The 27,162-nt window shown below is 42.5% G+C and overlaps 2 protein-coding genes across 2 annotated transcripts in view; both read right to left on the bottom strand.

The window, feature by feature from the left end:
- The window catches only part of adgra2 (adhesion G protein-coupled receptor A2), a 40,487-nt gene extending 21,133 nt beyond the window's left edge, over positions 1-19,354 (bottom strand). Inside the window, exons 1-3 of the mRNA XM_034090168.2 lie at positions 18,997-19,354; positions 18,381-18,700; positions 1,197-1,268 (exon numbers count right to left, since the gene is read on the bottom strand). Coding sequence (XP_033946059.1) covers positions 1,197-1,268; positions 18,381-18,679 — 371 coding nt within the window. The 5' untranslated portion in view covers positions 18,680-18,700; positions 18,997-19,354. The remainder of the gene's footprint in view (positions 1-1,196; positions 1,269-18,380; positions 18,701-18,996) is intronic.
- A 6,233-nt stretch (positions 19,355-25,587) lies between these two features.
- pdlim2 (PDZ and LIM domain 2 (mystique)) overlaps positions 25,588-27,162 on the bottom strand; it is a 39,538-nt gene continuing 37,963 nt past the window's right edge. Inside the window, exon 10 of the mRNA XM_034091664.2 lies at positions 25,588-26,776. Within this exon, the coding sequence (XP_033947555.1) occupies positions 26,584-26,776 (193 nt within the window). The 3' untranslated portion in view covers positions 25,588-26,583. The remainder of the gene's footprint in view (positions 26,777-27,162) is intronic.

Raw genomic sequence — 27,162 nt, 5'->3', positions numbered from 1 at the left:
GCTATAAAGCTTTACTGGGATGCTCGGTGAAATAACACCTTGTGTCTGGTGGGAAACACACAAGTTGTGATTCTCACGTCAGAGTATCCAAGGAGCAGAAGCTTGTAGATAGTCAACGCCAGTGTTGACAGTGTTTACTGTAATTCTGATCAAAATACATATTATCATGCGTACTGTGATTTTAACCATCACTGTGTACGCTGCCAGATGTCTCTCTTGTTATTTGTATTTCAAGTCAAATGTCACCAAGCTACGGTAGCACGGCAATGCTAACAGACTGATTTAAAGACGATGCTAACATGCTGGTGTTAAGTATACTCAAAAATGTTTGCATGAAAACATTTGCTAATAATTAGCACTTATCACAAATCAAAGTTGTGACCCAATGGTAGTGTTTTATAAACGTTACGAGATCACTAAAGACTTTGAATACATTTAATCTTGATTTAATTCATCCTCTGTGGACCATGAATGTATGTACCAAGTAATTCCATCCAATAGCTGTTAAGCCATTTCTCTTGAAACCCAATATGTCATGTTATGTCAAAGTCAGGTGATCAAAATACAGTAGGTCCTTGAAAGCTAGAACCACATTCTGTGGCACCCCATGTAAGAGTCGTTGAGATATTTAGGTCTGGAACAAAGTGGTAGACTGACCAACATGCAGACAGACCGTCAGCGTGAGAGCTTCTCTGTACTCTCTACTCATAGTGGGCAACAGTTCCTACTTTCCTGTTTCTTTAGCAGGTCGGCCATTCATTTCCATTTCCCTAGACACGATCCTGTCTGTCTTACACCTCATTCAGAGAGATTACGATGATACTAGGGTTGGCTAGACTGTCTGTTAAGCGCAGGCGAAGCTGCCAACGCGCACCTCTCTTATCTTATCCAGTGGAGTGGGACTTACCTGATAATGAAGACCTGAAGTGTAATTATATGAGCTTTTCAACATAACTGTGTGATAGCCAGAGTGTATCATCCTCCCTTCTGGACAGCAGCCCATCATTGGATAGACACACACAGAGTTGCTGAGATCTTACTGATACTCGATGCGTATTTCTCCCTTAAGGCCCAGAGGCAAGCTAAAATAACAACTGGATGCATAAAAGATATATCTCTGCTACAGAATAAACAAGACATTGAAGCATCTGCAGAAGTGGTTTTGCATAAGTATGATAAATCAGCACGCTACTTACAGTTTCTCCAAAGCATAAAGTCCAAAGAAGGAGCCATTTCTCAGAACTCTGATTTTGTTGTGGCTCAATAACCTGAAAAAGAAAAACAGTATTGTTAGAAATATTCCCACTGAGAATAAACTGAAGTATATAATACAGTACTGAGTAAATGTCTTGGACATCAGCCTCAGGGCGGAAGGAGAGTTCAGGTTTAGCCAAACACACAGTGAAGGGGTCGCACGCGGAGGATGAAAGCCCAGCGAAATGTCCACTTGGTGCAGCAGTTTCACGCCATGATCAGAGACATTAGCTTAAGATGTTTCAAATTAAGGTGAAGGACATAGTAGGACATCAAGATTAAGAGGGAAGCTGTAATCTTGATAATCATTTGGCATATACTTTGACATCAAAAGGATGTCCTTCCACATCAGACACATGGCGGTACATGCCATGTTAGTTAACACTTTGCCTACAGGCACATTTCTTGGTTTATAAAACTGTTATCAGACCTGAGGGCAGAGGTCCATGGGACAGACTGGAAGTAAGACGAGATTGCTTTGTTTGGCAGGGAATCACACGAATAGATATTTCAACTTATCGCTTTGCACCGAGGGACTTGCAATTGTCAAAGTCAGTTAGGATCAGGCGGCAACCTCCGGTATAAAAAAAGTGAAGCAATTGCAGAAGTTCCTTCCACTTGTATTCTCTCTAATATCCAACAGGGGGACGCTTCAAGAAGAGGTCTGATTGGATAGAGGTCTAAGCAAATCCCCCATTATTTCTCAGTTGATGTATTATCCTAAGTTGTCTTCACACTCATTGGATGCATGGTGACATTTCTTGTCAGTTCTGACAGTTTACGAAAAGAGCATCAGTGTGTTTGAAGCCTTGTGTCCAGAAGTGGAACAGAGCATGTCGAGGTGGATGGTTGGGCCCACTTAAGGTTGACACCAGAGACTTGGATATGCATTTACATCCCATGTGTTGTTCATTTTAAAATACCAAAGCACTTGGGAGAGGTTGTGGAAAGACTTTGGTTTTGACTAAATATTAAAAAAAGTAATTGCATCCTGTCTAAGTGTTTTAAATCAACTTTTTCAATATTCAACCAAGACCAATGTGTCCTTTGCTTTTGCAGATTTTCTGAACACAAACAGAATTTTCCGGAGGCAAAGTTAAATGTGTTCAGCACCGCCCCACAGAGCTCAGGGTACAGCAGGGGCCCCGCTCTGGCGACAGCCCGCCATTATTAACACACCCTTCAGTTCCACATCATCTTCGCCTCCACCACATGGTGCTTAACGGGCTGTTTGCAAAATGTAGTGTGTTCTTAATCGAGAGAGTGGAACTGTGTGAGCGCCTTTAAAAGTGGGAGCGGACTGTGAATAGTCTGCGAGATTTACAGATTCAGCAGCAGCAGCAGTCAGCCCCCCCCGTTTCCTGCCACATCAATAAAAGCACCGCCTTCAGCTCGGCACCTTCCAACTCACTTAATGACCAGATTTAATATTTCACCCTTTGTATACAGGCACAAACTGGCCTGCCTTACAGTACGTCTTCACCAAAATAACTTGACTGACAGCCATAATACCAGGACGATTGGAAGACAGAAAAGGAGCAAACAAAAGGACAACCAACATGGAAAGTAAATCTTCCTCTGCTGCAGTTATCCTGGGCACCTAAGTCAATATATTCCTACAATTATCTACTAAAAATAGAAATGTATAGAGTAATGTATTTTTAATGGGGCTGCAATCAAGAGACGAGAGCTGCTCCACTGATAATGACTATAATACTGAAAGGAAGGCCATTCTGAATGTTTTACTTAGAGTTTAAACCAAAATCATCTTTATTTTAGGCTTTCCTGTGAAAATATGAATCATCTCCCAAAAATCCACACTCATTTGCAAACGTAAAGCCTCGGAAATGGACGGCCTTACTAACTTTAGAACCCAAATGAAAAACATGTCATGTTCACAAATCCGCACTGAATTGTTGGAACACATCCTGGTTATTAGATCAAGACTTTTCGAGAGTGTTTTTTAGATCAGAGCAGAGTCAGTCCTCTCGTGTCGTAGCCTGTAGTTGAACCTATGACTCCTGGACATTAACTACTTGACTTTGTGCACAGTATCTCCTCTATAACTGAATGCAGACCCGAGATGAAAACTAGAAGATCCGGAACCGCCTGAATAATTCAATACAGATAGGAGAGGAGAAAGTCACATCTGGCGGAGAAGCAAGCCATTTAATTCAAGACAGACAGCGAGATACAGAGAGTTCCTTTTGGACTAAGCTTACCATGCAGAAAAAAGCTATTAGTCAGCAAACAGTGAACGTGTGTGTGTGTGCATGTGTGCAGAAATCTTGAGCCTGCTATTATCAATGCATTTACTAGGAGACAAAAGTTTGAAATGATTGGCATCTTAAAACCTATACAGATGTGTGTGTTCTGCCCAAGCACATTTGGGTAAAACGTAAAATTCCCATGTGGCATCCTAACACAATACCCCTCATTTGTCTCAAGTTAAGACATTTCAAAACATGGTATTTCAATGTGCTCGCTACTCAGTACACAAGGACTTGAAAGCTGACTTTCACAAATAAACAAAGACCACAAAACGGGTTAACTGAAACCCTCCCACGGACAACAAAAGACGCATATTTCCAGGAACACAGACACTACTGTATAATCTCCAGAGCCTGGTGTTTGGAGCGCAGTTGTAGTGTAGGACATTGTTCTTTCATAAACAATACAGAACGTACGACTCTGAGAAAGAGAGAGAGCTCTGTAAACAGACAGAAATAGTCCCATTCCCATCAGGCTAAACAGGAAACCCAGCCAATTAGCTGTTTATTCAGATCCCGGTTGAGGAGGTCAGGGGTTGAAGAGAGAGCACTTCCCGGACAGCCATCAGACAGATGGAGCAGTGTCCGGAGGCAGGTGACAGCTGAGCCACACGAGAGGCCATCATCTCATCTCCGGAGTTACGAAGGGTTAACAAGCAGAGAAGATGAGCAGCTTCATGTCATCATTCATTCAAGTTAAATAAAAAGACAGACGCATAATGGCAACGTGAAATGGGACACCCCGATAAGCTATAGGAAGCTGGAGAACAGGGGACCAGACAAGAAAAACATAACATTTTCATTATATATCATTAATACATAGACTTCAGAGAGTTAAAGTATTATTCCGGAACATTACAACCCAAATACATATCCCACTCCGCATTTCAGAGGAAAGTGAACTTGTGTCGAAGTCCACAGCCATGCAGTGTATTCAATCTCTGACATATAGCTTCTTAATCATAAAAGTCAACGCTACTCAGCGGCCTAACGTCTGCTCCTGAGGCCTTACTGGATCCTCTATTCTGCCATAAGAGACAGATCATACGGCAGATTGACTTTATCTGCTTTCAAGAGCCATAAACGATATGCTAAAGCCACAACAATGTGATAACTAAATCCAGACTACGGATGGTTTCTGTCATGCACTTAACCCTTTCAGACCACAAAGGCCTCGGAGAAGTAAGACAGGCTAATTGAATCCATTTAATAAAAACTATTTTAAAAAAAAAACAGGGCCACATGTCAGGTTCCGAGATCCAATTTACGCATTTCACCTAATTGATTTACATACATATCAAAAGGCAAGGAGGTCATTTGAAAAGAGCCAGGTCACACAGAAGCACAGACACCAGCCCGTCACATGTGGTGTCCTCTTGGAAGAGGGGTTAAACAGGGTCAGATAAACCAGAGTACATATGGAAAGCACACATGTATAAACCCACACTTCACTTCATGTGATCTGTGGTTTATAATGCCCTGAAGTCTGGAATGAATATGAGTACAAACAAACCTATTACTTCAATGGGGAGATTATGTTTTATGTTGGTTTGTTTGTATATCAACAGGATGACTGGATGCCTGATTTTCATTAAACCTGGAATAGTTAGAATTGATCAAGGACACATCCTAATTAGGGACAGGTACACACATTATTCTTTACTCTTGCTAACAATGCAAGACACATGGCATGGCCTTCTTTGAGGCTTTGAAAGTGACATTTTAGCATTATGTAACCGAAAAAGTGGCCACATTATTGAACGCTATCTTGTGTTAACAGAACATTAATGCTGCTCTTTCACCATGCAAAAAGCAAAAATGCAATCTTTTAATATATTTTAAACTTTACATTACATGCTACTTGTTAGACGCTTTTAACCAAAACGACTTATATACTCAATACTGTGGGCAATCCCCACAGGAGCAATTTGGGGTGAAGTGTCTCAGGGACACAACGACATGCTGACTGCAGTGGGGTTTGAACCTGTGCTCCCCTGATCCGAACACCAACCCACTGCGCCACACGCCTCCCTGAACCTGATGAAAACACGCCTGCATGGCCATTATGTCGCAGATAAATATCCAAAACAATTAGCTGCAAGGCATCGTTAAACTTTTTGTGTTGACTAACAAAAATATATTGTAAGAAATGCAAGGTTTTAAGGGTAATTTAAATGAATTGTTCATCAAATAAATAGAATAAATGCGACTGATATGCTTGTTGTGTCCGTATAAAGGGGCGTGGCTCCCTGGACGATGATGGTTTCCTTGGTTCGTGACAGTGTGAAAAAGTTAAAAGCATACAAAGAGTCTTGTCTAGTAAACCGCAGCGGCTCCTCCCTGCACCGTGCCACTCACTTTGTTGGTTTGCTCAATTTGCTTCCTAAACCCACAAAGCCTTTGAGGGCCACACAGGGGCATGACAGCATGTCGCAAATCCTATTTTCTCCTTTTCTCAGTGATTTACTCGCTGTAACATGCTGCCTCAGGTCGTTGAGGGGGGGGCTGAGTACCTGCGTGTGATGTAAACTCAAACTGTCGGTCTAAAGATACATGCTTCTTACAGCTGCTTTTGGTTTTGGGTCATTGTCAACCGATCATTTTAGTGAGTAATCTCTGTGGTGGAGCTGGGAAGGCTTGACGTGCTGTGTACACACAGCAGTGTTTTTCAACCTCTTTTTGAAGCACACCAACAACCAAAAAGATTACGAGATGACATATTTTAGCCAAATACAGCGATTTGGTTACAAATACTTATTTATAATGGTTTTTGCCACCGGAAGGAATAAGCTAGGTTTTCACTGGTTGATAGAGCAGAGACGATTGATGCTCAGTTACCCACATGGTTACGTTTAGAATGCTTTAAAAGCAATTGTAGAATGTTCATTTAAATGTCTCGAATGTTGAATTACAATTCTAGAATGTTTATTTACAGTTCTAGAATGTTAAGTTACAGTTTTAGAATGTTGAATACAAGTTCTAGAATCTTACATTACACTTCTAGAATGTTGAATTACAATTCTAGAATGTTTATTTACAATTCTAGAATGTTCATTTACACTTCTAGAATGTTAAGTTACAGTTTTAGAATGTTGAATACAAGTTCTAGAATCTTACATTACAATTCTAGAATGTTGAATTACAATTCTAGAATGTTTATTTACAATTCTAGAATGTTCATTTACAGTTCTAGAATGTTAAGTTACAGTTTTAGAATGTTGAATACAAGTTCTAGAATCTTACATTACACTTCTAGAATGTTGAATTACAATTCTAGAATGTTCATTTACAGTTCTAGAATGTTCATTTACACTTCTAGAATGTTCATTTACAGTTTTAGAATGTTGAATTAAACTTCTAGAATCTTGAAGTAAACTCCTGTGCAGCACCAACACAGAGCTGAACAGTCCTTCCACCTCAACAGATCCGACCTGGTGCAGAGGGACATCGATACAAACAAAACCTTTCCTAACCACCGGTGGAATTCTTCAAACACACATTTAATGTCCTGTTTGCACCATTGGCACTGCAGGTTTGGCGTTAAAGTCTTTGCACCCTTCATCCCGCCCCCCTACAAGGCTCCTGGGTTGTTGTTTTTAGTGGGGTGCATATTACAGGAAATGCTCCGTCCTGGTTTGGCCTTTTGAAATGAATGAGATGCATTTAAATAAAAAGTGCTGATTCCAATTGGCCTCTGTTGCCCTCTAAACATGCAGGCAGGCTGTGCCGCTGCAGGCCTCCACAGCAAACCACAAACAGAGTAAAGGACTTAGGGAGGGACTTATATTTAATAAAAAATCATCTCAAGGCTAAGCTGCCTGAACTCATTATCTATGTATTAATTTATAGCTTTCTTTTCTTTTATTTTGAATGCAGGGTCCTCCTGCAGCATCACCAAGTGAACCACCTGGAGCTGCTGCAGTGTGACAGGATGTTGGCCACTGAAACAACATGAAGAGTGCTGATTGGACGATCTGTTACCATGTTTTAATTCCCCCCCCCGAGCGTTAATCAACCGCTCCACGGCCAACATAGATGGAGAGACGCAGGTTAATCTTTTTAAAGAGTCAAAAGAACCCGTGTCACTGTGTAAACATCATTTAACTTTGCATAGGGTCTCTTAGCCTCCAGGACCACACGCCAGGTGAAAGACAAGAGATTGGTAACGTGGGTGAATCCAGTCTCAATTTCGGAGACCAATGGGCGCCAGATAATGAGAGCGATTTTCAATGAGAGTCTCATTATTGAATTACGCCCACTTTAATTAGCATGCTGACTTGCACACGCTGGTGTTTGTCACAGCAGTGCTTAATTTCATATACATAACAAAAATAAAATGATTTAGCCTTGAGGGAATTTTCCTTAGAGGTAATTCAATTCTGTTGAAAGGCAATGCGATTATCCACTTTTACACTAACAGCACAGCATTGTGTGAGCACTTTAATGTGTGTATGTTAGAGCCGAGAACACTCGATACAGCATTTTGTACTGCATGTCCCCTCTTTGCTTTCCATCTGAGCCGCTTGCCAGAGTTGCATTTCAAGTATATTGGCTGCTCACAGAGGAGAGCTAAGTGGATATGGCAGCATTTCTCTTTATATACACATCACACACATCGCACTTGCAATAATGAGTACGGACAGAGTGGATCAACAAAATAGTGTGGCTGAACCAAGAAGATGGATTATAAAGAGTTTTACTTAAGTTGGCTGTTAGGCTACCATGTTTTCCGAGGCCGCTTACTCAATCCAAATGCCAGGTCTCATAGATCAGAAGCCATTATGACGTTACACCGCTCAGACACGGAGCTGGTCTCAATCAAAGACTCTTTCAGTCAGTAATAAGCTGAGGGCACTTCAGAGCCAAGGGACAACAATATCATACCTGTGTTACATGATAAGGGATAAACATTGCTTGAGTTGTTTATTCACTTTTTGCTGTGAGTTAGATAAAAAAAAATATATATATAACGATAGAACAAATAGCTTAGCCCGAGCCAAGAAATAGCCTCCAAAATAACTCTCCATAAAACCACAACATATTTTAACTCTTGGGTTTTTATACGTATTAAAGTTATTATGTGTTAACTAGAAAACTTTTGATTTGCTAGTGGCAGGATTTTGTTAGAGATCCAGGCGAGGTGTTTCCCCCTGTTTCCACTCCAATGCTAAGCAAAACGAAACATAAGCCGTCACATAAAACAGCATCTAATTCTATCAAAAATAATGCGGTCTGGGGTCAAAAACATCACATATTATAGAATAGACCGGGAGGGAGGAACCCCTCTGTGATGGTCACACATGCAGAGCACACGGCACACACAGTGACATGTGTTCTCTGCTTTTAACCCACCCTAGTACCAGGAGTCTAGTACTAGCAGCAGTGGGCAGCTAGTGCACAGCGCCCAGGGAGCAATGGGAGTGAGGGGGGAAGGGGGGTGTCCGGTGCCTTGCTCAAGGGCACCACGGCAGGGCAGGAGGTGAACTGGGACCTCTCCAAGTAGCAGTCCACACTCCATATTTTAGGTCTGGTCGGGGACTTGAACCGGCGCCCCTACAGCTCCCAGTCGAAGCCCCTATGACTGAGCCACTGCCGGACTATATGTAAAGTGCATATATACGTCTCGAATCTAGAGGTAAACCTGCTTTAAAAAGAAAAGTGAAACCCACACTATGAAGAATAATTAAGTTGAGCTAAGAGATGACTTGTATGGAACTCCTTTGTGTTTCAGTGAAAGAGAGCAGTATAACACTTACACGCAACCCCCTCGCTGAGCTCCTCCCGTGGCGACAGACTTGCAGTAATTGGTGTTGACCTTCATTAGTGGCCGAGAATTCTGGGTCACGGCATGTCACAGGATGTGTGTGTGTGTGTGTTGTACACGCAGTAAGTTTGTGTATATGGTGCATAGCTACAGGTTTTCACAATGACTGTAGAATTTCAAAAGAACTGTGTGTATCATTAAGACGTTTCAAAGCACAGGTGCTACTAGTAATATTTACAATGGCTCAGATGTATTCAAGTGTCTCAGTAAACCATGAGAGTGGGACAGTGAGGCAAACTCTCAGCAACATGAAACTAAAACAGCAACATCGTTAATGTAAGTGTGCACTTGTGCTTTTGTCATAAAGTGTTCTGTGAAGCCAGAAGAATGCTGATTGTTTCGAAAGCCGAGAAACAAGTATCTAACATACACAGTATAACAATATGATAAAAAGGGTCTTATAATTATAATGATATCCCTAGTCTACTTCTATTGGATACATGTCTCCATTGTTATAAAAGTTGGTGGACACAAAAGTTGGTGGACTTCGTATTCAGGTTGTTTGACATAAATGGTTTAGTTTGTTCCTAAATTGCCTGAATCATTATAGCAGTTATTACTTGTTGAGTAGCATGTCTGAGTTTGGCAGCAGCTGTATGCAACCCAAGGTATTATGCAGATTCATTTAGATGCACTATAACATGTTTTTGGTTGAGTGTTACATTTTGTCTCCAATGTCAGAGGTTTGGCCGGACTAAATGTGGCTTTTTCTGTGTTTATAGTTCTGGGAAAGTAAATTGTAATTTCAGAAGTAGGCTGTGGAAAATAATACAACTGTGAAAATGTCACTTGTGTGTCCAACAACTCAAATATAATTAATAAGAAGCAGATGTTTCGATTGTAATATTATATATCTGCTACTGTTCTGGCTGACAGGATGAAGTTATGTTCATGTTATGGTATATGAAAAAGATCCAGCTCCATTTTCAGTGGTCCGATTTCCTGACAGATATTGTGTGTCAGGCATCAGGTGGACCACCGTCTCTCAGTCCCTCTCTGGCTAATGGACACTTTTGCAGAGACAAGAAGAGGAAGGCTGAGAGAGGAGGAATGAAAGAGAACACAGGCAGAGAGATCTCTCAGGCTGGGAGGTTTCTGTGTCATCTTTGTTTCAATAAGTACTTTATAAGAGGCTTCCAGACTGCGCCGCACTATTCAGCACTTGGGTCTGTCCAAAAAGCGTAACCCCTTTGCTGTAAAAAAGAAAAAGACGGAGAGCCACCTAAAGCAGCGGTGCCGGGAGCCCCTTGCTCTCTGAGTCCGTCCTCAGAGAGAATCACCTCACTGAGAGCAGCAGAGAGACCAAAGGCCTCGGAGCACAACAGGCACTTTACCAGCAGAGATGTGAAGATGTGAATGTGCTCATTGTGCCTGCCCCGCCGCAGAGCATGTAGCGGCCATCAGGGAACACTGCCAAGCTGCAGGCCTCATTTACCGCCTGTCATGGAAAGGAGCATCCATGTAATTGCATGCAAAATATTTTTGGTGAAATCATTGTGCGGACCCTGATTAAGCAAATCTAAACACTGAGAGAGAAGCCACACTAAGGGGGGGAAGAGATTCTTGTCATGCATGTTAAAGCGATAAATAAATAAGCTTGATAATTATAGTACGTGGAGAATCTTGCATTACTTTGCTTTTTATTTTTTTATTATCATACTTTCCTGACTCGAGGCTATGAGCAGGGAGCTTGTGCATTTGATATGTGCAACCACTTATTATAGAGTATCCTGCAACGTGCTTAGGTTACCAGGCTGGCCCGTGGAGTATGGCTTTGTGGTCTGTGGCTGTGTGTGTGTGTGTGTGTGTGTGTGTGTGTGTGTGTGTGTGTGTGTGTGTGTGTGTGTGTGTGTGTGTGTGTGTGTGTGTGTGTGTGTGTGTGTGTGTGTGTGTGTGTGTGTGTGTGTGTGTGGGTGTGTGTGCGTGTGCGTGCATGTGTGTGTGTGTGTGTGTGTGTGTGTGTGTGTGTGTGTGTGTGTGTGTGTGTGTGTGTGTGTGTGTGTGTGTGTGTGTGTGTGTGTGTGTGTGTGGGTGTGTGTGCGTGTGCGTGCATGTGCGTGCATGTGCGTGCAGATTTAGATCCACAAGTGTGTGACCTATCAGATTTATTTATACATTAAGTGTGTACGTTAACTCTATGTGTGTGTGTGTGTGTGTGTGTGTGTGTGTGTGTGTGTGTGTGTGTGTGTGTGTGTGTGTGTGTGTGTGTGTGTGTGTGTGTGTGTGTGTGTGTGTGTGTGTGTGTGTGTGTGTGTGTGTGTGTGTGTGTGTGTGTGTGTGTGTGTGTGTGTGTGTGTGTGTGTGTGTGTGTGTGTGTGTGTGTGTGTGTGTGTGTGTGTGTGTGTGTGCGTAAGTGGTCCAAAAGCTACTAGTCTAAAATTAAAATCGGGGTTTTTAAAATGTCTCTAATTAGAGAGGGGAGGACCGGAGAGTATTTTGAGAGCTGTGGCCGTGCACGCCCTTCCCATGTGTGTGTGTGTGCACAGGCAAACACACACACAGCACCCACTTAAAGAGAGGATGATCCCCCACTTTGACTTTTGGACAATTCATCGAGTCGTGCTAACAGGAAATATTCATGATGTTTATTTCTTGTCTATGTCCGTCTATACACAGTTTACTAAAGATGGACAGTGAATATTAACAACCGAGTTGAAATACCGCCGCCTTACTGTAAAGCTGCAATAAATTATCAATTGCAATATTTAGAGTCAAAGACGAGTGAAAGTCGACCAGATTGGAAAGTGTATGGCTGCAGCACGGGAACACAACAGTCAGTTAAGCGTTTTTACACATTTAATGGCAATTTAGTGAATTTGAGTGAGTGGAATGCGGTGTATTCCTGGCTAACATTGTCTCATTGTTCTGCCTCATAACCAGCCTCTGTTTTCTGCTCCCGAGCAAAGACTGCTGGGAAATCAGGCTTTTTACCAAGGGCTGGCTGCAATCTCTCTGCCCCAGATACTCTCACGGTGTCTTGTTCACACGCATCTGGGAGGAAGTTGTGCTTTTGTTTGTTCTTTTGATTTGATTTCTGTGTCATCGTGGTGTTTTGAGAATCCAATCAGTGTCCACATCGACTTTTTTTTTTAAATGTTAAGTCCCATTTATTGTTTTTATTGTTTTTATCGTGTCTTGTTGTTTTTATATGGTCTTGTTGTTGCGTTGGCACCTTGAGTTTATTGTAATTTCGTTGTACCTGTACAATGACAAAATAAAGATCTATTACATCCTCACGACCGCATGTCGACCAGTTTCAACACCAGAACAAACAAGAATGATTACACAACCATGCCGCACATATTCAGAAATATGGTAGACCAACATGCTTTCCAAAGATTAACTTGATTTCAGCTGAGCAGTGGTTGACTCCATAAACGCAGATTTAATAAAAGCTTATTGCTTTATTTCATAACTGACTTCCCTTTGATCGGGTCAGTAAGCCAACACATATTTACAGAAGCAGCAATGGATAAAAGAAATGTAGTGACAGATTTTTAATATCTTGCGGTTCTACGTGACATTAAAGCGTATTCAACAATAACATGGTTCGGAGAGATGATAGAGAAATTACGAAGGTGATTTGTCGTTGTTTGGTTCACACGCCATTTCGATAGTTGAGAAAAGTAGCCACAGTCTATAACGGTGGATAAAACTAAATTGGATATGTGAGTAGCTTTGCAATCATTAATTTGCTATGTTAAACTCTGAGCTCTGAAACTGTCTGGTAGCTAACATGGCACTGGTCAAAGATAAACCCGTATCAACAAGCACCTCTAAAGTGTGTTGTATCCACTTTGTTAAATACTAACATAAATCATTGTGTAAAAACAATAAATTGTGGTTTCAATTGGAGTTACCTTTTCACAAAGCCAGGCTACGTGTTTTCCAATGTCTTCATGCTAAACTTAGCCAACTATCGCCGGACTGCTTTCCAAAAATCTGAAATTAAATCCTATAGAGAGCAAATGTTCTGTTACAAACTTAATTCAATATTTCCTCAATTGAGGTTTAGTTCAATAGAGTTACGTTTAAGCTGCCTTTAACAAACACTAATCCCAATTAATCTGAAACTATTAACAGCAGAGATCACAGATGATTTATGCGACAATATCTCAAGTACCTACTTTGCAGAGTTGGTACATTTTCATAGGAATTGTAGTTTAGTAGAACACCGGTTTTTTCTTTTAAGAAGACCAAATACTGAATTAGAGATTGCTCTGTGCTTTCTATTGTTGTTTGGATACTTGAATACTTGAAGTAAATATGTGTACCCATGAGTAATCAGAAAGTAACAGAGGAGTACTTGTTAGTGAAATATTGAAATCCAGTGGACGGCTGAACTTTTATCCTGGATTATTTCCAAGAAGACGCAAATAAAAAACCACACACACACACACACTCAGGCCACAGGCATTCCCACTATAGACAGCCATTATCTCCGTCGGTATCCATGTGTTGTGAACCCAAAGCAGGAACTGTGGTCAGGCGCAGGGAGAGGGAAGTCAGTGCTGGCAAAGAAAAGTCAAAGTCAGGCATTTTTGGAGTAAGATAAGAAGAGAGCGACGAGAAAGGAAAAACTAAAATAACAAAAAGCCGCTTGGGGGTATGAGATTGCTACAACAACACATTTCCTTTGCCCGGTTTTGAAATATTGCAGCCTTCTAATCAACAAACACGACAGGGTGATAAATGAAATAGTCATTAATCATTTGAACGCAAATACAGTGGCGCAAAGTAGACGTTTTGTGATCCGCTCATGTTCCCTTGACCTCAAAGGGCACACTTGTGTGGCATTGGCAGGTGCTGCAGCTGAGTACGAAGCTCCCAGTATCCAGTGTCAGGCCTTTGTTTGCTTTTTTGATTTATTGCTGACCACTGCCCCACCTAACATGTGCGGAGGAGAGCTCCCCCTCCTCTCAACACCTTTATCCACATAAATAAACTCCATCGCTGCAGGAAAGCCTGGGGTCCCATGCACGCCGCGCTTTTAGAATTCTCCCAGCCCGATAAGATGACTATTAAGATGTTTCATCGACATACCCCCGCCTCAACACATACTGACTCACAGACCCAACTTAAACCTCCGACACATCTGCTGGCCCTTTGGTATCCGTCCACACGTGGGCCACTAGTAACAGACCGAAGACTCAGGAAATAAAACGATGATTAAAAGGGAGGCAGCTTCGAAATAGCCAATCGATGATACTGATGAGGTGAGATGTCTTTGAATGAACTCATCAAATGCAGTAAACGTTAACAGACTGATGGTTGGCTATCTGGAAACGTGTTTTTTGATTCAGCCTTGATTTAACCAGGTCTGTCCGATTGAGATCAAAGATATATTTTGAAGGGAGACTTGGCCACGAAGCGCAGCAACACTACACAGAGTTTCAACAATTACCATAAAAGCACATCGATTTGAGTCAGATAAAAAATGACCAGACATCCGTGACTGTTGGTCAGGGTTATTTCGTTTGAGATCTGTAAATGATTCCGTGGAGAAAGAACAGAAAATCTCCACAGTTCTGACTATAAATTATTCAGACATTGAACCTCTGAACCGTTCTCTTGGCAGATGGAACTGTGTTGTGTAGCTGCATTGGAGTAAGATATGCTTTCAAAACATTCTCATGATTATCTTTCTCTTTTCGAGGCTCCTAAATAACCCCATCTAAAATACTTAAGGAATAGTTTGACATGTTGCATTCTTGCTGAGCGTGAAGATTGATGCCTCATAGAGTTGTCACAATCTCCACCTGACTCTGAAGCAGGAATTAAAACAAGTCTATTAAATATAGCTCATAAGAAGAAGCTAACGCTGTTCAGCAGCACCCTCCGCTGAATAAACTGGAACTTTTACGACTCTTCTTTTACAACGCTGACCCTTACTGATAAAAATATTACAAGCCGACTTGGAATATTTTTATCTTGAACCCCTGACAGCCTCAGTCACTGACTTACTGGGATCAAGTGCACCCGCACAGGGAGCAACTGTCTCGCATTGCAGCTGCTTTTGGGTGAGGGGGCATCAGGCCAAGGACGAGAGAGCTGACCCCGAGCATCTGTGCCCACGCATTCACGATGGCACCCACCGAACCAGAGCCTTCCGTCCCCAGCATCGATGACAACCAAATACGCCGAGGGTGGAGTTCGGTTTGACTCGAGTAAAACCCACAAGCTAGGAGACACCAGCGCAGTCACACATAGACTGCCACTGTACTCTCTATTGTCTGTCATCCGTTAAAACGCAGCTGCCGCCACACTGCAAGGAGTTATGGCTGTGTGTTCGGGCTTTAAGCCGAATGTGTATGATGTGCTTTTTTTCATGACGAAAATACACTAAAAATTCCTCTTTCACACAGAAGAGGCTAATAATAATAGAGACATGGAGCTTTGGAAGGGGAGCTATGCCGCTATCCTCCTCCTCCTCCTCCTCCCTCTCACCCTAGTGTCGAAGATCTGTTAGTCAGGGGCTGGGGAGTTTTCAGTCTCCAGGGGCACATCCCTCTGAACCGCCTGCCAAGCGTCTCCTCTCCCTCCTCCATCCTCTCCCTCTGCCCCCTCTCTTTGTTCCCCACTTCTTCTTCTTCTCCTCCTCACACTCAACGTTCTCCTCCACTCCAGCGTCCTTTCAACTTCCGTCATGTATTCCCGTTTGCCCCTCAACAATTGCACTTTTTCGCTTTCACACTCTTATCTGTTTTCCCCCTCTCTGTTCTCTTCCGCTCCTCTTCCTCTTCCAGTGTTCCAGCTCCTTTTGCAGCCGTGCATAATTAGGCCTAAACACAAGCCTGCGCAGGCTCACATCTGGAAGGAGTTTGGACATGGCAGTTTCCTACCAAGACGACTAAATATTTAGGTTGAGAGTTACTGTGTGTGGATGAACTCATGATAGAGGGGGTGGGAAGGGGACAGAAATGGGGAGCTGGAGATAAAGAAGGAGAGGAAAAAGGGACTGGAGCTCGTGGTCGGGCGGCTGGGAATAACAGGATGCATCATTTAGACAAGTGATAAGAGTGAGTTTATAATCTGAGGTGCAGTAATGTAAACAAAGTGCAGCACACTCACTGGCGATCCAGAGGAGAAGGTGATAATATTTGGGCGGCTGGTTGCTCCTTTATGGCTGTCAGGAACAACAAACAGCCAACTAATAGTTTTAATAAACAAATCCCCATTGGGATTTCCCATGAGGCCGAGGGGCCTCAGCTGGAATGTTCACAGGGGCCAGCTGTTGTGCATTACACGTAGCAGCCGGCCCCGGAAGCCATGGGCCCGGTGTCCTCCAGCCTCCCCTCTCAGCGTGGAGGAGAGCATTCCTCCAGGCTGCCCCAGGAGAGAGGGCAGCGGGGCTGGCTGTCAGGCACCCAATGTGGGGAGGGACCGAGGTGGTGCTCCCCTGCTGCACCTGGGATACTGTCTGCAGTCTCTAAACGCACGGAGGAATGTCAGGAATAACACGAATATCAACACCGCTTCTCACATTCCACATCTGGAGCTAATGTCATGAGCAACGATGGGAGAATGGGCACTTCAGGAACTCCACCACATCTTCAGGAAAATGTACTTTCCAGACACCAGAGTTCCTGGGAAAGGTAAAAAAGTCCGATTGCGTGTGGAATAATTTGCTCCTCGTACGCAGCCTTGTAAAAGTGTAGCAAAATGCTAAACATCTGTATAAAAACAACTCGACCAAAATGTGGATGCTGGGATGGAAGACTATCGTCAATCACCTCGACCACTGCCACCCTAGCCTCTTTTTTTCCTCCTCTGGTTCCAGCAATGTGTTCTCCAGATGTGTATTCTGCATTTAATAAGCAAGAAACGTAAGGCCCAATAAATGGACTGCTGGCTGACTTCAGCTCTCCTGGGGCATAAATCCCCCTCCTTTACCTCACATGCTCATTGCTGTGGGGCAGTTGAACATGTTTTGTTTTACTGTGCCCATGTGCAGCTAGCATTTCTCCCATCGGGTCAGAGTACGGAGACAGTTACATCCTGTGGGAACGTGCAACAACTTCAGAAAGTCTGAGCAGCTGTGAAGAAAGTGAACAAAAACACCGCCCAAAACATGGGTCACTGATAGATTGATAGTCCATCTGTCATGATAGCTTTGTCCAATGATGTGGCCCATTTCAAGTTTTGTTGAAACACGAATAACTGTGATTTAAATATCACACTGAAACTGGCCCAGGATCTTTAGCCGTCCAGTTCTCACCAAATAGTCTGGTGTTTTCTTTCCTCAGCAGAGGCGTTTGTGAGACAGGGCGTGACCGTATTAAAAGTAGGAGCCAACCCACCAGTAAAGCACTTCGCACTTTATACATCTGATAGAAAATATGCATAAATGTCTTTTTTTTCATTTTAGTTTTGCAAGAGACAGCTGGACCATGTGCACAGGGCGGAGGTGTAGAAAGAAGGAGGGATGTGAGCGGCTGGGTCAGAGTCAAATGTGAAGTGACAGAGTTGTGTCAAAGAGGCAGGGCCGGATGATGGCTGCAGTCAGCCTGCCCTCTCACTGATCTCCGTAACGCTTTGCAGAGAGGCGACGCTCTGCACTGCTCTACAGACTGAAACTAGATCAAGATGTACACTTCTGACCTAACAAGCCTTATTACTGCAGCAAGTCCCCAATACAGTTAAACCTAAGGTCATGGGTTCAGAGTCATGGGTGTGTGGGCTTGTCCAAACACTGTACCCTGACTAAGATTTTTTATATTTGAAACATGCAATCAAACTAAGTTATAAACACTGTAATATAACATGACAACACTGTGGATCCTCAGCTTAACATTCTTCACAAACTGTAAATATGGAAAAGGTTGTGACAGCTTTAAATGGATCCATAATACATTTTATTACAACAATACTTATAGGATATTGCAGGAACACTTCTGTCAGATAATATACATGACACCATAATGTAAGGTCACCATGTGCCACACACATGCTGCAGTAGAGGGGCGGGATAATAATAATTCAGTGATAAAGCATTAGTTTAAGTAACTTTTTGGGAAATGTTTCAAACTCACAGAGTGACGGTCCTGTTGGGCAGCAGGCTAGCATCTGGAGGTTCCGTCAGCTCCTCTTTGCTGCAGCTCACCCGCCTCCCCACCGCCTGGACGCTGTGCGCTTTGGACCGCTCGTCCGTGCAGCTGCAGCCGCTGGAGGAGGCGAGCAGCCCGGGACAGGCCTGGGAGAGCCTCGGCCCGGAGGCGCACAGCAGCAGCATCAGTACCAGGCGCCCCGGCAGCAGAGGGATGCCAACGCCGGGCGCAGACATTGTCCTTCGGCTGGATCTCACCTCAGCTGCACCCCCGCCTCCAGTCATCCCATATCTCCACCATGAAGCCTGCAGGGGGTTGTAAGGAGGGCAGCAGGAGACGTAATGCTCTTGAATGAGATATTGAATGAATGAATGCTAAATTTAGAAATCCTCCGCCCAACAATGGACACGCATCATCCGGTCACTTCAGAAATATTCTGCACTCTTGATTTTTCAAGAGTCCCGTTATGTCATGGCAGCGCGGGCGCACGGTTCCCAAATAGTCCAAATAAATGTCAATGGATGTGTGAGTCCATCCAAACCAACACGTAGAAAAAGACGCACTCTTCTGACTTTGAAAAGTTGAAGGTTTTATAAATTACCTTTAGAGATTTACATCACTTTGGGAGAGTCCAAATTACCGTTATCTTCCCCTCTCAAAGTTAATCCCGGGGTTGATGACCTTCACGATTGTGCAGTCACATCCAGATACTCTTTATGAAGAAATACAGTTAAACGTACATCCCAAAAAGTTTCTTTTGTCAGTTTTTTCGCTGCTTTTAAAAGTTTTCCTCACGTTTTCCCGATCCTGTAGGTCTCCCGATAGACTTCTCTCAAAAGCAACTTTAGATAACACTAAAGGAGGAAAAACTGTTAACTCGGAAAAGAAATGAGCTGGTCTTGATCCGCTCCCGTGATTCCCAAAATCTAGCGGGTTTGCCTGCTTGTCTCTGTCACACTCAAACTCACTCAGTTACTGCCCCAAGTGCGCCCGTTCCGTCTGCGCTCTGGTCCCCGCGGTCCTAGCGCATCCAGTCCACAACTGATCCAGCACATACACAGATCCAGCACACACACAGATCCAGCACACACACAGATCCAGCACACACACAGATCCAGCCCCTTTTATAAAGACAGAGAGAAGGATCCACCTGTGACCTGAGGTAAACCAACCTGAAGTCACTTCAACCCTTCAATGTCAGGACACGGTATAGCTATTTAATGTTGTCCTATATATGTAAACGGCACATAAATAAAAAAGACATGTGTTTTGCAGATTTCTTCAAAACCACAATCTTAAAGTTTAACCATCTCTTTTTAATATAGATGATTTGCATCTGATCTTAAATGAGGGGAAAACGATTTGCTTGATGAAGCAGACTACCTTTTCTTTAGCAAAATAAAAAGTCATGCAGGCCTATTTAACACTTTCTAAAATTAGAAATTACAAGTATTAGCGTAAAAATGCTCTTGCTTTAAGTAGGCTACCTACTCATTTCGCACAACTGCTCATTTAAGGATAATATAGCCTGTTACATGATTTAATTATCCTTTTATTCTAGGCATACGTTTGGGTAACTTGTCAAATTCTTCAAGGGATAAATAAAGGTTGATCTTAATTTATAATAATGCATGATTTATATTGTTTATTTTGTGTTATTTATCCTCATCTGAAACATAAAGTCACTAACAGTGTAGTAAAATGTACCTCTAAGGTAGACTGGTAGAAGTATAAGGTAGCAGGGAATGGAAATACTCAAGTAACGTAAGAGGAGCCTATGTACACATAGGCTATTGTGTCACTGTCCGCCGTGCTTTTAACCTTATTATCATCTCATTAGATTGCATGTGACATATTGTTTACTTAAAGCCCGGGTAGGTAGGCGATGCCAACAAATTAAGCTCATGTTTTTTTCTTTAAATATCCAACCAAAGAAAACGAACCAGCCCACACACTTTTTTCAAATGAAAGTAGCTAGCAGCATTAGCTTCAAATGTCGCCAAATATAGCGAGAAAGTCATCAAGTTTGCATCACTGACAGCAAACAAACAACCGGACTATTGTTGCACAGCTCTCAAGCTAGCAGCGTGTGGAAGTCTCTGGTGACGAGCAAAGGTCAAAGTGCACGCAGGTGAACAGCACGCTGGAGAGCTAATAACAGTCCATATACATGCAAAGGGTAACTATCTTTCTTATATAACAGCATTTTAATTATTGATAGGTGGTGGGATGTAAAGAGTATGTCATGCATGGAAAACATTATGGAGCAGAGAAGAAGATCATGGATGTGTTTTTGATTAAGAGAATGGAGAGTTTATTTATGGGATACAAATTGTTTCAGTGCCATATTGCTTTTGTTGTGTTGCTCTTTGATTTGACTTGGCTGTTTCCACCCAGCTCGTAGGAGTCAGGAAGGTCTTGATTACAATGTGCGCCTGCATTGGGAGAGCAAACTAAATTTAAGAATGAACGCTGGAAGTCTCTTGAGGCTCGAAGGCTTTCCATTCATTCAGCGCGACGGAGGGGAAGTAAGTCTTTTATAAATATATTTAATTATTTTCTATATTGTCACTGCAGAGAGAGCACAGAAAAGTTAGAGCTTGACGATAAAATTACACCGACCTGTCATATTGAAGAATGCATACCCCAAATGAGTCACTGTGCCCCCCAACGCAGGGTGGGCAAGCCTCGTGAAAACGTTTCCACTAAAGGTTTTTTGTGTGAAATACATCAGAAATAAAGAATACAAATATAAAACACAGCCTGAGGTGTGCTCACTGCTGCTCTCTGATTGGTGCGTTGCTTGACCAATGACCCCCGACCTTTGTTTTGTTATCATTAGTGGCTGTGTGTTTAGATGAAAGCAGGTGGCAATCTGTTCATCTGTTACACTGATTATACAGTAAAGCCATCGAAAATAATATGATATACAGTAAAGTACAAGTAGCCTACTTCTGGGTCTCTGACTGTGTTTCATCCAAGCTCGGCTCTGTGTGTGGCACGAGCGCATTTTGTGAGTGCGCGAGCGGTAACGTGGAATGTTGTTGTTAGCATCTGGTTAGCTAGCTATGCTAACGGATATAAAAAGCTGTTTCTACACCAAGGTGGAGGAGAGTCCTCTCCTGTCAGACTGAGAGGATCGTATAACGTCAGCTCAGTGAGGTAAGGACTCTCTCAGTGTTTAGATAGTTCACTTTAGTGTAAGTTATCTCAGTGGGTCTCAAACGGTTTGGTCACCATTTATGTAAACAAGTATTTGCGAAGAACACATTTATATGATCATTAGCCTATAGTTATTAAAAAAATAAGAGAATAAATGAAAAACGGGTATGAAATACTATAGGACAGTAACACAAGAATACAGTTAAAAAGGGGAGTGATTAGTAAAATATCCATTAAAAAAAAAAAGTAAATCTGTGTACAGTTCTGTTTCATATGGATGCTGAGAGATGTATCCATAGATCTCCTAATGTTGCTCTCAAAGTGCACCAGATTGATGCTTTTAACTTCAATATTTTAAAAATAATCTTCCCGGGGGAGCATGCCCCCAGACCCTCCTAGAGGAGGTTAGGTCCACCCCCACCTAAAACATGTTCACATGGATAGGATACTAAATACATTTGCACACTTTTTATATGGTGGCCTATATTCATATGTTTCTGTTTTGGTGGTCGTGCCACAACCGTGCATGTATGCACAGGTCATAGGTGCGCTAGAAAATAGCACCCCTGCAATGTGTGTGAAAGACAATAGACTTTACAGCATGTTTTTTGAAATTGAAGTTGCGTTGGTGTTTGTGTGTTGGTTGTTGACAGCAGTGTGTACATCAAGTTTTGATGTGGTAATGACCCAGTTAAGATGTATTGAGGTGACCTTTCTACTTAATGCAAATTCGTTTTTGCAGTTCTAACAAGCCAAGATCTGCGAAACCGAATACATGTCAAATCAATGTCACTTGAGAGTGATGTTCTTCGAAAACCATGTGCTGTATTTATTGCCAAAGTAGATATATGTTGTAGATCTCCATGTTGATTCTTTTAGGATTTAAAAAGAATCCAAAACCTTTGTGTTGAAAGAATAATGTGTTTTTCTTAAATATTACATTAACCCCACTAAAGAATCAAACCGTCCAAAAAATACCGGGGATCATAAACTTCCTAAAGCTCTCCTTTTCACATTTTTGCCTGCGTGTATGGAAAGTTCCCAAAATACAGTCGACTCCGTGGATTTCTGTTTTAAAAATACTTTTTGATATACGAGAGGCCCGGGCAGGATGGAGATGGAAGGGATTCAAATCTGGAGAGTATTTCCAAATATGAGAAGGTTACTCAGGAAAGCTTTTTGAAAAGGGACTTTATGTGATTGGGCTTGACATGTGTTCACTGACATATCTAGACTGCATCACCTCAGTATAATGGCGCTCTGTGCTCTGACCCGCGCCGTGGACCCTGGGTTTGTTATTCCTGTATATGATACTGTACACTGGAGCGGGCTCAGAAAGCCAGCATGATTATTGAAAGAAAGCACAAGGAGTGGATGGGCGCCTGCTCAGCAATGAAACAGAGGGCTGTTTATCTAAGCTGTTAAATAAGGCTTCAAGTACAACACCCCCCTCCGACTCCACAAGGCCCAAATCTCTCATCTGGAGAGCACAGTTTCCATTTAAAATGTCACGTCCTAAACTGCACATTACATCAAATTGTACTTAATGGCATCCAGACAAACTTTAATGTCGTTCCAACATTTTCTCTGTAGCTATGCACCCCACAGCCCCCCTCGGTCCTTATAGCCAAGCAAGCAATCTCTCCTTCTCCCTGCTCCACATCTGGACTCCATTCCAGGTGGGGAGTTGCGAAAGGGGAGAAAGTTGAGAAAAGGAAAGGTGGAACACAGAGAGGCTGAAGAAGTAGGACTGAGAAAATGTCTTTGGGGAGATTTTTGGAGGAAGTTACGTAAGGTTTCAGGATGTATATGACAGACGATACGTGATGGAGGATTTCTCTTGGGCATGTTCCTTTTGTCCCCCTAAATTACACGATATAACAAAAACAGCGAGGCAATCAGAGATGGGAACCAGACACAGTGACGGCTGAGATTGAGGCACAGCTCAGGCCTGTGTTTCTGCCAGTAGATACACAAAAGAACACTTCCAGCAGGGACTCAAACACCAGGCCCTCTGTAAGGCTTTCAGTCTTTCTCGGTGATCGTGTGACATCTAGTGGTGTGATTGGCGGCACACTTAAGGCCCGCCCCCTCTCAGCAGCTCTCAGCAGCCCTGCAGTTTTTCCTGCTGTGAATGGTTCTAATTAAGGGTTTATGGGGACGTTAAACCCACCGCTTCCACAGTTTATGGGGTTATCAAATCATAATGTGGTGCCATATTTTTAAACACTAAATACCTTTCTCTATCATTAAGAATTATTATCAGCAGGCAGCAGCACACGTAACCACAGTGGTAACCTTAATGACATCTAACCCAGAATACACACTGTATGGCACTGCATCATGTTTGCACAGTCCAGTTTTTGTATGCAAAGTAAATGCATCATATTTTGTAATCCATATTGAAGGAATCAAAACTGTAACAATTGGGGATTACACAAGCAATACATTTTATACTTCATATATGTATGCATACTCTAGTTTTTGTTTACATTTTTATACAAAACTATTTAAGATAATAAATCATACTGTGTCTTCACAGAATCAAGCTTTTTATGTAAACATTGATTGTATTGTAGTCAATGTTTTCCCCTCTCGTCCTTGTTTCTTGCCTTCCCAGAGTTCAGAAGAACTGTTCGAATGCTGCCCTCTTGTGTTCAGCAGAGTAAATTACATGACTAGCCACTGACACTGCTCAGTCAGTCCTGGCTTGGACTGGGAGCCGTAGGGTCGCCGGTTCAAGTCCCCGACCAGACCTAAACATTGAGTGTTGACTGCTACTTGGAGAGGTCCCAGTTCACCTCCTGCCCTGCCGTGGTGCCCTTGAGCAAGGCACCGGACATCCCCCTCACTCCCCGGGCGCTGTACACTAGCTGCCCACTGCTCCTAGTACTAGGATGGGTTAAAAGCAGAGAACAACTTTCACTGTGTGTGCTGTGTGCTCTGCATGTGTGAGCATTAAAGAGGGTTTCATCCCTCCCAATTCTTCTTCTTCTAAATGATAAAGGGTGATGTAAATTAGTGAAAGCAAGTAACTCGGGGTTATATCCTGCTCTTTAATGCCTTTCAGAGCAACTGAAGACTTTAACTGCTGTGTGTCACCTTCAGCTTCACATGTTAGAGGTCACAAAAGGCAAGTCCTGACTCACCCTGCTAATGTAATGCATAACCGTATTCTCATGTCACTTCTTGTCAGACCTGAATATAATGTGGCTTCTAAAAACAGGGATGTGTCCCCACACCTCTTTTTTTAATCTGTAAACTCCATCCAACACTGGTGTGGTTAGTGTGTGGAGGCAACAGTCTGAAGGACCAATCAGCTCATGTAAATGATGAACTGGGAATCTGAATATGAAGCAGAAGGACAACCTTTCACATCTCTTGTTCAATAAAAAAAAAAAGTGTAGTTTTCGTGATGTACTTCTCTCAGTCATTATTTAAATGTCTGCCATCTACACTAGTGCTTCCAAAACAGAAAGCATTGGCAACAGTATGTTTGCTCATGTTGTGATTGTCATGTCACATGACTCCTAACACCAGATATTAATTGGTATGCCGGTTTTCAATCCCAAGTTAAGTCACATGTTATGGTTATTACACATAGTAAGATAGAAGGTTTGTGATTTAATGCCATGTTTTGTAAAAGAGCTATTTTCATGTCAGACGTTTTCACAACTAAGAAAGGAACAAAGTTAAATTAATAACGTTATTAATGTTTATGAAAAGTGATGGCACTCGGACACAGCTATGTAATGGATTCACCATTAATTAAACTAGTTGCATGCGGTTTTCAATCCAACATGTGACGAAAGGAAACTGAGAAAAGGTGTATATAACTTGGAAGTGTTTGAAATATTGGCCATATATGTATTGCAAAGAAACCTGTTCGACCCTGGCCAGGTACTAAAGTGTAGTCTACTTGTATAATGGAAAGTCAATTACAATACTTTAAATTAAGGCAGACATCCCTGATAAAGTAAAGAACCAGATATGATATTGAACACTTTTCCCAACACAGTCACGAAGAAGCTTTAGGTTGTGCGATTTTATTAAGTGCCACATGAAATGCGAACATAGTGTATCTCTGAGTACTGCAGTAACTGGACAAGTGTATCATCAACTCTTTTCATACTAAATGTCCTGTGCAACATTATGGTCTATATTATAGAACACAGTTCAATCACAAAAACATCTCAAATATTTGTATATTTTGCATTAATCTATAGTCCCTCATAAACAACAAAGCAAAACAAGTCAGAAAATATTTTTTTCATTACATCAACTCATAAATTCTTCTTACAAAAGAAAAATAGAAAAATTCAAGGGCTTTTGGCCTGACACTAGCACAACATTCACAAACTCGTTTGCATCTGTAACTTGGATCCCACTTCCCTTCCCTCTCTCGCACACACACACACAGCACGTGAAAGCATGCATCCATACACACACAAACACACTTAGCACTGGCTGTTTACAGTACATTTTGAAATGGCATGCAGCGCAGGTGAATGAGATGTTGGTCCCTTTGCGTCAGCAGGAGATTCAAAAGATCCAGATCCTCGGAGAGCCAGTCCTGGTGACTTTGTCTAAAGTGTTGGCGTTCTGTGAATCTGGCCATTGTGACGTGGCTTTAGTCCATGGCTGCTGTGCCACAATAAAGTGAAGAATAACGTAAAGTGTGTGTTTTTTTATAAACTATATTGTTGTACTGTTATGTGTTTCGTATATTTGTTTTATCTATACTTGCTGAAAGCCCAAGTTTTCCCCGGTGGGACAATGAGGAACTGAAGTGAGGCCATTTGGAAAACAAAGCCCCACTTCTCATATGAGTAGAAGAAAGGCAAGAAAGTGAATCATAATATTGCAAAATATGGTTAAATGTGATCAGAAAAAAAAAACATCCTCTGCCATTTTGTTGACAAGTGTCCACCTCACGGCCCATCCCAAGGTCTATAACTGAGTCAGATGGTGTGGAGCTTCAGGCAGACGAGCAGCGTCCGGAGCGGGGGGGGGTGGAGAGGCAGACTCACTGGCGGGGGGAGACGGTGGCCTGAGGGGACGTTCCTGGGCCTTGGTACCTCTCCTTGGCGTGCTTCTCACAGTACATCACATCTCCGACGCAAAAGTGACCTCTCATCTTGAGGTTAAGGCCGCAGTCTGTGCACGTGTAGCACTCTACATGGCGGAAGCGGTCGTCTGAGATGCGCACGGCCAGTGTGCTGTGGGGGGGGGGGAAAGCAGTGAGTCAGACACCAGGCACACACACACACACACACTGCACCGTCTGACAACAGGGTGCAAGGATTTCCCTCATTTCCAATGCAAATCAAAGAGTTGCCGCACAGAAGAACATCACTTTTTAAATCCTTTAGAATCAATGGACACAGAGCCAAACATATTAGCATGTTGATGTCACACCGACATGTATTATTATCTTGCTTCCCTAAATTAATTCGTTACAAATGTGGTTTTAAAAAGGCCGGTTCACTTGTTTCAAACACAATTCAAACATTTTATCAGCTTTGGAAATAAATAAATCTGCATTACGGACAGATTTCATTGTGGTTGCAGATTGCTCCCAACCTAAAACCCTCGCTCACACTTC

This window comes from Pseudochaenichthys georgianus, chromosome 9 (genome assembly GCF_902827115.2).
Source record: "Pseudochaenichthys georgianus chromosome 9, fPseGeo1.2, whole genome shotgun sequence".
In the NCBI taxonomy this organism is placed as follows: domain Eukaryota; kingdom Metazoa; phylum Chordata; class Actinopteri; order Perciformes; family Channichthyidae; genus Pseudochaenichthys; species Pseudochaenichthys georgianus.
This window is presented reverse-complemented; position numbering and strand designations above follow the sequence as displayed.